The 12,575-nt window shown below is 46.6% G+C and overlaps 1 protein-coding gene across 2 annotated transcripts in view; it reads left to right on the top strand.

Annotated features, from left to right (window-relative positions):
- Positions 1-12,575, top strand: part of NID1 (nidogen 1) — a 96,772-nt gene that overhangs the window by 44,798 nt on the left and 39,399 nt on the right. The window contains exons 9-11 of one of the 2 annotated variants that reach the window (XM_025389433.1): positions 553-696; positions 7,932-8,057; positions 11,998-12,147. In XM_025389433.1, coding sequence (XP_025245218.1) covers positions 553-696; positions 7,932-8,057; positions 11,998-12,147 — 420 coding nt within the window. The remainder of the gene's footprint in view (positions 1-552; positions 697-7,931; positions 8,058-11,997; positions 12,148-12,575) is intronic. The other variant, XM_025389440.1, reaches the window with a different exon arrangement.

Genomic DNA, 12,575 nt, shown 5'->3' with positions numbered 1-12,575 from the left:
ATCTTTAAGCCTCGGGGGTCCCGTATAATTGGGTCTGGTCTGGGCCTTAAAATCTTTCCTTTTTTTTCAGTTGTCTTTGATTCTTCCTCTATATCCAAATGATTTCTCCAGCTAATTAATTCGTCCTCGCTTTAACTTTATGAAGCAGAAAGAAGGTAGGCGTTCTCCCTCCTGTAGCAACTGTGGCTCCAGGCATCAGGAGTCGGTGCATTTTTGGTGAAGGACCAGATAGTAGATATTTTAGGTTTTGCTGGCTCTACAGTCTCTATCACGACATGTCAGCTCTGCCATGGTAGCACAAATGCAGCCATAGACCACACATTAACAAATGGACGTGGCTGGTTGCTAATAAAACTTTATTTACAAAAACGGGGGGCGGGGGCCATGCTGGTCCTGCCCCAGGGCAACACAGGAATTGGCTGGTGTCCCATTCCACTCTGCTCTTCTGTGATCACCTTCTTGCTCCCCAGTTGTGGTTGACTTTCTGTGGAAGAAGGAAACCTGCAAGAGCTCCTGAAGACTCACTTGGTTCCAATGTCTCTGCCCTCACAGAAGGCTCCCCTGATGCTCTTCAGAATCCCTGCTACATCGGCACTCATGGGTGTGACACCAACGCGGCCTGTCGCCCTGGTCCCAGGACACAGTTCACCTGCGAGTGCTCCATCGGATTCCGAGGAGACGGGCGGACCTGCTACGGTACAGCCTTTGATTCTGACTTGTTGGGGCTGGGAAATCAGGCGAGGAGGAGGCATCCAGATTCAGTAAGCCAGAGAACTAGGTGCAGCAAGGAAGCACGGATGAGATAAATACTGGTGGATATGCCAGGCCTGAATCATTTATGCTTCACATTCACTGTTCTTGTGGGTAGACTCAGGAGTACTGGCCCATTCTTTCATCTGATCTAAGCAGCAGAGTAGAATTCCTAAGGCCACACTCCACTCCATCTTTTTTTTTTTTTTTTTTTTTTTGAGACGGAGTCTCGCTCTGCCGCCCAGGCTGGAGTGCGGTGGCGCGATCTCGCGATCTCGGCTCACTGCAAGCTCCACCTTCCGGGTTCACGCCATTCTCCTGCCTCAGCCTCCGGAGTAGCTGGGACTACAGGCGCCTGCCACCACGCCCGGCTAATTTTTTTGTATTTTTAGTAGAGAAGGGGTTTCATTGTGTTAGCCAGGATGGTCTCGATCTCCTGACCTCGTGATCCGCCAGCCTCGGCCTCCCAAAGTGCTGGGATTACAGGCGTGAGCCACCGTGCCCAGCACTCCACTCCATCTTAAGAATGCACAGTTTTAAAGGAAGTTGTAAGTCAGCTGTTAATGATAACATCAGTAATATAACGATAGCTATAATTTACCCAGGTGCTGTTTGAACTAAGTGCTTCACAAACATCATCTCATTTAATTCTTCAACAACTCTAATGAAATTGATTTTTTGTTCCTTTATTTAAAAAAAAATTGTTTGATTGTGGTAAAATATACGTAACATAAAATATACCATTTTAACACTTTTTAAGTGTACAGTTCAGTAGCATTACATGCATTCGTTTTATTGTGTAACCATCACCACTGTCCATCTCCAGAACTCTCCATCTTGCAAAACGAACTCTGTACCCATTAAACAACAACTCGCATTTCCCCCTTCCTTTAGTCCTTGGCAATCACCATTCTACTTCCTGTCTCTATGCATTTGATTATTCTAACGATTGCATATGTAGAATCATATTGTATTTGTTCTTCTGTGACTGGCTTATTTCACATAGCATAATGTCTTCAAGCCTCACCTATGTTGTCACATGTGTCAGAATTTTTTTCCTTTTTAAGATTAGATAATATTCCATTGCATGTACGTATTACGTTTTGTTTAGCCATCCATCAGTGGGCGCGTGGGTTGCTTCCGCCTTCCGGCTATTGCAAATAATGTTGTTATGAACGTGGGTGTGCAAATGTCTGTTGAAGTTCCTGCTTTCCGTTCTTTTGGGTATACATTCAAAAGTGGGATTGCTGAATCATGTGGTAATTCTATCTTTAATTTTTTTTTTTTTTTTTTGAGATGGAGTCTTGCTCTGTCGCTCAGGCTGGAGTGCAGTGGTGTGATCTTGGCTCACTGCAGCCTCTGCCTCCCAGGCTCAAGTGATTCTCCTGCCTCAGCCTCCCGAGTAGCTGGGACTACAAGTGCTCGCCACCATGCCTGGCTAATTTTTGTATTTTTAGTAGATTCGGGGTTTCACCATGTTGGCCAGGCTGGTCTCGAACTCCTGACCTCAAGTGATCCACCCTCCTCAGCCTCCCAAAGTGCTGGGATTACAGGCGTGAGCTGCCATGCCTAGCCTTTCCATCTTTAATTTTTTGAGGAACCACCACAACGTTTTCCATAGTGGCTGCAACATTTTATGTTCCCACCTACAGTGCACAAGTGTTTCCATTTCTCCATCTCCTTGAAGACACTTGTTTTCTGTGCTTTTTAAAATAGGAGGCCAGGCGCAGTGGCTCACGCCTGTAATCCCAGCACTTTGGGTGGCCGAGGCGTACGGATCATGAGGTCAGGAGTTCAAGACCAGCCTGGCCAAGATGGTGAAACCCCGTCTCTACTAAAATGCAAAAATTAGCCAGGCGTGGTAGCGAGTGTCTGCAGTCCCAGCTACTTGGGAGGCTGAGGCAGGAGAATTGCTTGAGCCCGGGAGGCAGAGATTTCAGTGAGCGGAGATCACACCACTGCACTGCAGCCTGGGTGATAGTGAGACTCCGTCTCCAGAAAAAAAAAAAAAAAAAAAAATAGGGGCCATCCTAATGGGTGTGAGTTTCATTATATTTATTTATTTATTTATTTATTTATTTATTTATTTATTTATTTAATTTTTATTGTTTTTGAGACAGGGTCTCACTCTGTTGCCCAGGCTGAAGTGCAGTGGCACGATCTTGGCTCACTCCAGCCTCAACCTCCTGGGCTCAGGTGATCCTCCCACCTCAGTCTCCCGAATAGCTGGGACTACAGGTGTGCCACCACGCCTGGCTAATTTTGTATTTTTTGTAGAGATGGGGTTTCTCCATGTTGCCCAGGCTGGTCTCAAACTCCTGGGTTCAAGTGATCCACTTGCCTTGGCCTCCCAACACTCTTTTCTTATAGACGAGAAAACTGAGGCTCATTAAAGTGAGCTGTGACAAACAGTATTTGAACACAAGTCTCTGACTCAAGCATCTGTATTACTCCATCTTCTAGTTGCAGTTATTTTATTATTTATAACTTAAGTTCAAATACTTTCATGTAGGCAGCTTGATATTTGTTTGTTACTAAATTTTAATCTACTGCCAAGGGGAAGTCAGTCCACTACCAAGGGCAAGAATGCCAAGTGCTTCAAGCAGTGCTATTTAAGCCTGCAATTAGTGACAGGGCTCACTAATGAGCATAAGGAACGCTAGAAGGAAGCTTCCCTAGTGGGATGAATAGTGTGTTCACATATGGTTGGCCAGAAAAATGAACAGTTCCCTCTACCCCTGCTTGACCGAGGTATAAGAATCTGGCAAACCCAGCAGTCTCAGAATTTGGGAATCATGCCTGAGGTCTGGAATCCAGCAGCTGCAGCTAATGGCAGATTTGGTGTGCTGATGTAACATGAAGGTTAGAAGATCCTGCTGTCAGGGCCTTGCGGTGTTTGCTTCATAGTGAACCTACCATGCAAGGTGCCTGTCAGGATGTCTGAAATACTGGAGGTCAGGAACTTGTGCGCATAGTACAGGCTGTATGTTTGGCCAGCTTGCTGATAGCTTTGTAAGTGGTAGAATTCAGTCTGAGACTCACCTTCCTGGTAATGTATCGCTAGGGAGGGGACATAGTGCCTACTCACCTACAATCGTCAGTTTCCCAGTATATCCTGCAAAGAGCCTGACAGCCTTGAATGGCTAAATTGGCTCTGGCCAGTTCAAAGCAGCATGATGCCGTGGTGTGTGTGTGTGTGTGTGTGTGTGTGTGTGTTTGTGTGTGAACAGGGGCCCTCCCAGGCTGCGAAGACGGTCGGTGTGCGGGGGTGGGGCTCCTTCACCGATCCACGCCTCCTCGTTACGCAGCCGTGCTTCAACTTCGTAATCCTCCTGGATAGTAAAGTGTGGAAGTAACCCGGTCTGCTGCCGTTGAACTGTGACCTCCTGGCTAATTCTGCCCTTGGTGCCTGAGCTTGCCACAGTGGGAGTGCTTCACTTCAGAAGGCACAACCAGCCATTCCTTATGTAATCTGCACCATCCTAGAAAATCCTCTAATATCCTTGTGCAGGAAGACAGGTGGTTGCATGTAGACTTGCTTTTGTCCCATGGTGAGTGTTCGTTCTGACTTATTACCTCCGTGGAATGCGAGCCTATTCCCAGTCAGGACACTTATTGTTCTGGGTCACTAGAACATGCCTTGGAGTGTTAATGCATCGAGACATGAGGCTTAAAATAGGAAATTGCATTAAGCAGATCACTTCATGTGTTATTTTGACCTGGGAAGTGCATTAGAGGAGAATGAGAATGAGCCTTTGTGATTCAGTGTGCAGCGCTGATATAATGGTATATGACACCCCAAACAAGGGTGGTTTTGGTGAGACGTCACACAGTGAACCTCCACAGTAATTTGGAGACGATTTCACAGAGCTCTGTGATTCTCTCTGGTCCATGGCAGGATGGCTCCCACTGTTTCTCAATTTAGAGCCTGTAGAGATAGTTTTGGCTCATCTCTCATTGAGTAATCGTTGAGTATGTAGAAGGCATTTAGCAAATTGGCAATGAGACTCTTCTCCTGTAAGAGCCTGGCCTTTGTGAAAGGGAAAAATTGGAGAAACTTACAGTTGTTGAAAATATGTGAAAAGTAGCCACTCTGAAAAAAGTCAAAAAGGAGGCAGCAATGACAAGAAGGATCCAGGATTTTCCTATTGAGTTAGAAAGTTATCCTGTGAAAGGAAATCTCTTTCCAGAGAAGAGGTTGACCAGATGCTAAATAATAGGAATCATCATTTTCCAGCAGATACTGTGGTATGTTATGAGAGACAGTTGACACTTTACAATTTCCACTGAAGAAAGGGTTGAGGACCTGGCTTCAATTTATAGAAAAGATTTTTTTTTTTTTTGAGACAGAGTCTTGCTCTGTCACCCAGGCAGGAATGCAATGACGCAATCTCGGCTCACTGCAACTTCCACCCGCTGGGTTCAAGCGATTCTCCTGCCTCAGCCTCCCAGGTAGCTGGGATTACAGGCACATGCCACCACACCTGGCTAATGTTTGTATTTTTAGTGGAGATGGGGTTTCACCATGTTGATCAGGCTGGTCTCGAACTCCTGACCTCAGGTGGTCCGTCTGCTTCAGCCTCCCAGAGTGATGGGATTACAGGTATGAGCCACCTCGCCTGGCCCTAGAAGAGAAGATTTAAATTAGGAAGAATTTCCAAACTACGAAGACCATGAACTAATTTCCAAACTATGAAGACCATGAGCTGGGAAATTGAATTGCTAGGGTCTTGTCCCTTAAGAAAGGGTGTTATCTAGTCCAGCATGTGTGTGTAAGCCTGCATGGAGGAGGAGGTTGTGTTAGGGAACCATCGCCTCCATCATCCCAGCAGCCCTGAGGTCTTATTTGTCGATAGCTTTTCAGGTAGGGCAAGAGAGAAGAGCCTGGTCAACATAGAAGCCTTTTTCAAAACACAGCTTCCCCTTGCATAAATGTTCCCAGTCAGGAACAGAGCTTGAAGAAGATCCCCTGTGATTTTGCTCTGTCTTCTTGATTGAAAACTGCTGCTCTGTGCTCTCGTGCTTCAATAGAGTCTAAATCACTGAGCCCTGCAATGTGTACAATGTTTCCAGACATCTGTGCTGGGAGTGTCCTCTGAGAGTTGCAGCACAGAGGCAGTGGACACAGGAAGCCCCTTTTTTCTCCCATGTTGGAGCGGCAGCTGATGGATGGAGCTGTGAAGTCCACACGTGCTGGGTGCACTCCTCCCCCACGGCCATCCCCAGCTTCAGCTTGCGTAAGAGCCTGCTTTGGGAGGGGCTTTGTTCCAGAACCTTCTGGCTGTGCCTGGTTCAGTACTGAGACCTTGTGTCTTAAACACGTCACAGAACACACATGTATCAGTATAATCTCTAAAAGTTGAATAGCATTTGGTTTGGTTATTTGCCTGGGTACAGGACAAACTATGGGGCTGATGTGGCAAGAATGCTTGTCTTGTGCAATGTTGACCAATAGGCCAGCAGGACATTTCTCTCACCAACAAAGGCCTGGCTAGACTGGCCATTGAAGGTGGACATAGGAGGCTTTGACTCCCGTGTGTCAAAGATTCACATGAAAGCATTGGGGAAGAGATTTATGAGTGGTGGAAGAGTTGTGTGGTCTCAGCCATTATGAGAAACATGTCTTATTTGTTTTAGGTCTAAAACATGTCTAAATTTGTTTTAGACTAAGAGCTGTGGCTCACGCCTGTAATCCCAGCACTTTGGGAGGCCCTCCTCATGCACATCTCAGGGTTTTAGAAATGCCAGAAGTAGCTGTCTACACTCTGAGTATGAGGTTGACAGGTTGACGTGGGAAGAACCTTGTGTAACTGTTCATTTCAGCCCCCATCAGTGGCCACGTAACCAGGGGGATGACAGGTTAGCTCAGTTTCTTGCCTGGGCTAACCAGCCTTACATGAGTGGTAGCCACAGCCTGGCACCCAAAGCCTGGCGGCCATCTGAGGGCCATGTTCCCAGAGTCAGCTGAATTCATCACCATGGCTGGGGTATTGGATGAATCCTTGGTTAGTATAATCATAGCTGGCTGTCTGGAGCATTGCTGGGGCCTCCATCTATTTTCTGTAATCTGCAGAAGATAAGTAGTATTATACTTATATAACCCTCAAGATAAGTAGTAGTATACTTATTTACCAAAGGGGGAACTGAGGCTGAGTAGTTGGATAACTTGCCCAAGACCACACAAGTTAGTAGCTCAAGGAAGCAGGATTTGAACCTAGCTAGGTCCAACTCCAAAGCCTATGTTTGTTTACTCCATGTTACCCCATGATGGTGGCTGTGGTATTGTCATAGAAAAGGACATCACTCTCCTAGTTCATTTATAGTCTTATGAGTGAATGACTTCCCTTTTAGTCCATTAAGCCCTAGATAATATTCAAAAATTCACAATTAAGCTGTAAATTGTTCAGCTTTCCTTTGTAACAGTAATGGAGAAAGTAATATTTTTGAATAACAGCATATTTAAATATACTCTCAAGTTTAGGACTTAAATATAGGACTTGAAATTCTCAAGTTTAGGACTTGAGAATATATTTAATATTCAGAGACTCTCAGTATTCAGAGTCCAGAGATGTGTCTCTGTGTCCTTGTAACACGTATTTGGCAATCTAATGGGAGAGACTCATGTTCAGGGGTCCCAGGCTCAGCAGTTAACTCCGGGAGAGGTGGGGGAAGCACACGTTTCTTTGGGAGAAGGGTGTGGGGATCACTCTCTCCAGTTATGCACAAAAATTGTATTTAACACTACTTTTGGTATATAGAAAATTTGTTTTAGGCTGGGGCAGCGGCTCACACCTGTAATCCCAGCACTTTGGGAGGCCGAGCCGGGTGGATCACGAGGTCAGGAGTTTGAGACCAGCCTGGCCAACATGTTGAAACCTCGTCTCTACTAAAAATACAAAAATTGGCCAGGCGTGGTGGTGCGCACATGTAATCCCAGCTACGGGGGAGGCTGAGGCAGGAGAATCACTTGAACCCTGGAGGCAGAGGTCGCAGTGAACCGAGATTGCACCATTGCACTCCAGCACTGGGCGACAGAGCAAGACTCCATCTCGGGGAAAAAAAAAAAAAAGAAAAATTTGTTTTAAAATTGATCTATTGTTAGGTGAAAATGCTATTTTATTATAGTCAGTAATGTTTGAAGAGGTTTAAAAAAAGCCTGCATTAAAAAAAATTTGCTGCAGATATTGATGAATGTTCAGAACAACCCTCAGTGTGTGGGAGCCACGCAGTCTGCAATAATCACCCAGGAACCTTCCGCTGCGAGTGTGTGGAGGGCTACCAGTTTTCAGATGAGGGAACGTGTGTGGGTAAGTTCTCCAGGTAACTTCTCAAAACACTATTCACATGGTGTGCATTAGCTCTTGTGCAAAAGGTCTGGTTCCAGGTAAAAATGAGTCTGGTCAAGTTGGAAGGAGCTGGGAAGGGTAATTTACAAAGATGAATCAGACTTAGCCCCTGCCCTCCAACTATCTGAAGAGTCACAAGTACAGTGAGTAAGCAACGTTATTGCCTACACTAGTAATACCATCGCCTCTCCTGTTGCCAGCTTTTGCATTACATTTGCCTCTTATAAACTTCTTTTAATCATTTTTATTATGCTTTTAATAACTATAAAGCTATTAGACATGTTTCTTCCAGTAATCAGTAGTCTTGGAATTCATATTGAGGAACCACCTTATAGGTACTTTTGTATCATTACCTATCTTAGATTGAATTCTACCTGAGTTACATCTGAAATTCCAACTGGGGTCATTCTATTTATGGATTTTAATTTTACCAACCGCGAGCAGCAGCATAATTTCTTAGCCTTATTGAAGTTGCAGCTGTTAATTAGGCTAATTATGCTCTTGCTGAATGATGATTTTGGTGGTGATGAGGATGGGCCAGCCACAAACAGCCAGATTGTTTAAATTCTTTCTCTTTTTCCTCTTGCTGCACTTTGACCTGGTCATTCAAGATTCTTGAACGACCAAGGCCAGCATGTTCCCAGGTCTGGAGGGTGACATGTCAAACGGGCATCTGAACTCAACATGTCTCCCCAGTTTAAAACAGATTCCTCCTGTACCATGTCAGCAAACCATCTTCTTGCCTTTCCCTCACTGTTCACCAAATCCTAGAATATTTTCTTTTTGCTCTGTCTCAAAGCTTGGGTAAGGCTGCCAAGGTCCTGGGGTGAGGTGGTGTCTTGAGGGTGGGAGGGAACAGGCAGTTCTCATATTTTGAGTGTGACCCAAACATCTGTGAGCTCAGGGAGGCCAGTCCCCTCTGCACAGTTGAGATTTTCACTCTGCTGAAGTTACTGCTGCTTCTTTTTTTTCCTCAGTAAAGAACATCAGTTTCTGTGTATTTGGCATGATTTCTTTCTCTGCTGCTTGAGGCTAAGGAGATTCAAAAGTTTAGTTTTAATGACCATACCATTTACATTACACTTCAGCTCAAGCTTGGGCAGTGGATACTTTATCCCTTGCGTGATGATGTGCACAGTAACTGAGATCTATCCTGGGACACCTGTGTGGAGCATGGTGACCTAGGTTTCTGGATCCAGTCATTCCTGATGTCCACACTCACTGAAGGGGCAGGGTGGGGTGCAAGACAGGTGCTGGGCAAATGTCTGCTTCAGACATTTACTTCTTTTTTTTTTTTTTGAGACGGAGTCTCACTGTGTCTCCCAGGCTGGAGTGCAGTGGCGCGATCTCGGCTCACTGCAAGCTCCGCCCCCCGGGTTCACGCCATTCTCCCGCCTCAGCCTCCCAAGTAGCTGGGACTACAGGCGCCCGCTACCGCGCCCGGCTAGTTTTTTTTGTATTTTTAGTAGAGACGGGGTTTCACCATGTTAGCCAGGATAGTCTCGATCTCCTGACCTTGTGATCCACCCGCCTCGGCCTCCCAAAGTGCTGGGTGCTTCAGACATTTACTTCTGAGGAAGGCACCCTCTCTGGGGCTCAGTTCCTCGTCTGTAAAATGAGGTGATTAGACCGGATCATTGGTTTCCTGTGACCCATGGAGCTCTTGGAGTGCCTCCAGAGCTGTCAAGGAGGACACAGGCCAGCTGTGGGCAGGCTCTCACCCTCTCCCCTGATCTCTAGCCTCCTTTTTTTTTTTTTTTTTTGAGATGGAGTTTTGCTCTTGTCACCCAGGCTGGAGTGCAATGGCGCGATCTTCGCTCACTGCAACCTCTGCCTCCAGGGTTCAAGCAATTCTCCTGCCTCAGCCTCTCGAGTAGCTGGAATTACAGGCATGCACTACCATGCCCAGCTAATTTTGTATTTTTAGTAGAGATGGGGTTTCACCATGTTGGCCAGGCTGGTCTCAAACTCCTGACCTCAGGTGATCTGCCTGCCTCAGCCTCCCAAAGTGCTGGGATTACAGGTGTGAGTCACCATGCCCGGCCTATATATTTGAGGGAGAACATCTTCACCCCTTTTAATTGGCTCCTTTGAGACTCACTGTGCAGAGAGAAGGCTCACTGTAGAACCAAGTCTGCCTACATGCGTTCAAAGAAATAACTCTGGCTTGTGACTGAGTAATTGAGTGGTCATTCTATCTCTCTTAGAATTCCTTGTTAAAACAGTGTTGTAGGTTGGAAGCCAGCACTGGGAAGGTTACCCTGCAGGTCAGAAAGGGGCAAGGTGAAGAAATAGACAGGGCAAGGTGTGCTGTGCCAACTGTGAGGGGCTGGCAGCTCAGGCAGGGTTGTGGGCTGGCCAAGGGGAGTTATCTTTTCATGAGGATTGGTATCCATTATCGGGGAAGGGATGTTTGTGGACTTCCATCTTTGGCATTTTCTGTAAACTCATGACTCTCTTTGCCCCCGGGTACCAACTTTGCGGTTAATTGAAATGTGCAAAACATGTTTTTGTGAAGGAAAGATGGGCCTCAGCTTGCCTGTAAGTCACCTTGATGTGAAGACGTAGACACCCCTCTGAATGGATATAGCCCTGTGACACTGGGCTGGCATATAGAGTGTGGTGAACTTGAGGTCCTACTTCACCTGCCCTGGGCATCTTGGTGGAGGGCACGATTGCATGCATCAGCTCTTCTCTCGAGGCAAGAACAGGGCCAGGCTTAGGCAAAAAGCTGCAGCAGTTAACTTCCAGTATGCCAAGCACAGAGAGGCCCGTAGATGGGACTGTGATTCTCTTAAGAGTCCTGATGATAGAACTCATGGAAGGAGGGCTGAGGAGTAGATGAGTGTCACAGAGGCTAGGCGACAATGCCCCATCTTGTGCTGCTACCTCAAGGTGGAAGGCAAGGGTTGAGGTCTACAGGGTGATTTTCAACGGCTGGTTCAGTTACTCTGGGGTTCCTAAATGGGGTACCATTGCATTTTGCTTCTGATTTTCTAAAAGCATTCAGAGCCAGGACAAAGCCCCATCCTCCCAATGTCAGAACACACATCTTTCCCTCCCAGCAGGTCTTGGGTAGCTGGATTATCCCAGATGAAGGAGGACTCATGTTTCTCCTTCATGAGTCTTCCTAAGACTGATTTCAGTTTGTCCTGCCTTAAGTGCAGACAGACAGAGAAAGAGAGAGAGAGAGAGAGACAGAAAGAGAGAGAGCGAGAGAGAGTTGGGAGTAGGGGGAAGAACATAAACCTCTGAGAATTACACAATTTGTCTAAGGACGTGTGGTTGACCCATGGTACCTGATATATACCAAGGCTGCCTACTCCAAAGGCTCATAGTCTTCTAACCATAACCATACCCATCTCCTTGGCTTGGAAACATTTATTTGTCCTTCCTTGGTGGCAAGTGGGTGACTGACTTGGGCATTTGTAGTGAATGTTCCACCTGTCCAGGGTGGGCCAAGGCTGAAGATACCACGTGAAAGTCTCAGCTCCTTCCCTCCAAGTGGCCTCGACAGAGTTGCCATCAGAAGCGTGGAATCAGCAGATGTCCCACCCCCATATCCAGATGAAGGGAAAGTTGGGTCCTGGGGACCCGTGATGGGGATCTGGTTTGGAGAGTGGCCTGAGACAGACCCACAGAGTGAAACTGAGGTCAAGCCAGGCGGAATGACCAACCACGGTGTTAGTCAGTCAAGACCCATCAGAGGCAGAACCCAGGTGGGAGGAAACGGTGAAGGCAGTGGTACCAGCCCAGTGAGGAGTGGGGTGGGGATGAAGCTGTGGACATGCCTAGGGGTCTAGGGTCCAGGCATGGTCCCTCTTTATAGAGCTGGGAGGGGCACGTGGCCTGCTCAGATGACTTTCTTCCTAAGACTGTGCATCAACCTTTTGTTCTGAAGCTGTCGTGGACCAGCGCCCCATCAACTACTGTGCAACTGGCCTGCATAACTGCGACATACCCCAGCGGGCCCGGTGTATCTACACAGGAGGGTCCTCCTACACCTGTTCCTGTTTGCCAGGCTTTTCTGGGGATGGCCAAGCCTGCCAAGGTACGTGGTTGCTCTGATTTTCCCCTGTGTGTAACCTGAGGAAGTTTCCTAGGTGGTACCTGGCATGTGCCAATCACCAACTCACTCCCAAATAAAAGAAAGAGTTCTTCTGTCATCTCCATTGAGTTAATGAGTTGCTTTTCATATCTCTCTAGTAGTTTGAACTATGCATTTTCTTTCGGGGGCTGTTCTCATTGGTGACTGTTTTGTTCTAGGTGACTAGTTCATTCAGGTGACAATTAGACACCTGCTCTCTGCTCGGAACTGGGGATATTTTCTGTCTTTCATGAAGAGAGAAACTCTCCTTTTACCTGGAGGACATGCATGGAGCTTAAAGTCCATCCATTTATTTAATAAGATGTATTAATATATAGTCATTCAACTGGCTTGTTCTAACCTTCTCCTTCAAAAAAGCAAAGTTATCTGAT

The sequence above is a fragment of the Theropithecus gelada genome, chromosome 1, assembly GCF_003255815.1.
Source record: "Theropithecus gelada isolate Dixy chromosome 1, Tgel_1.0, whole genome shotgun sequence".
Taxonomy (NCBI): Eukaryota; Metazoa; Chordata; class Mammalia; order Primates; family Cercopithecidae; genus Theropithecus; species Theropithecus gelada.
This window is presented reverse-complemented; position numbering and strand designations above follow the sequence as displayed.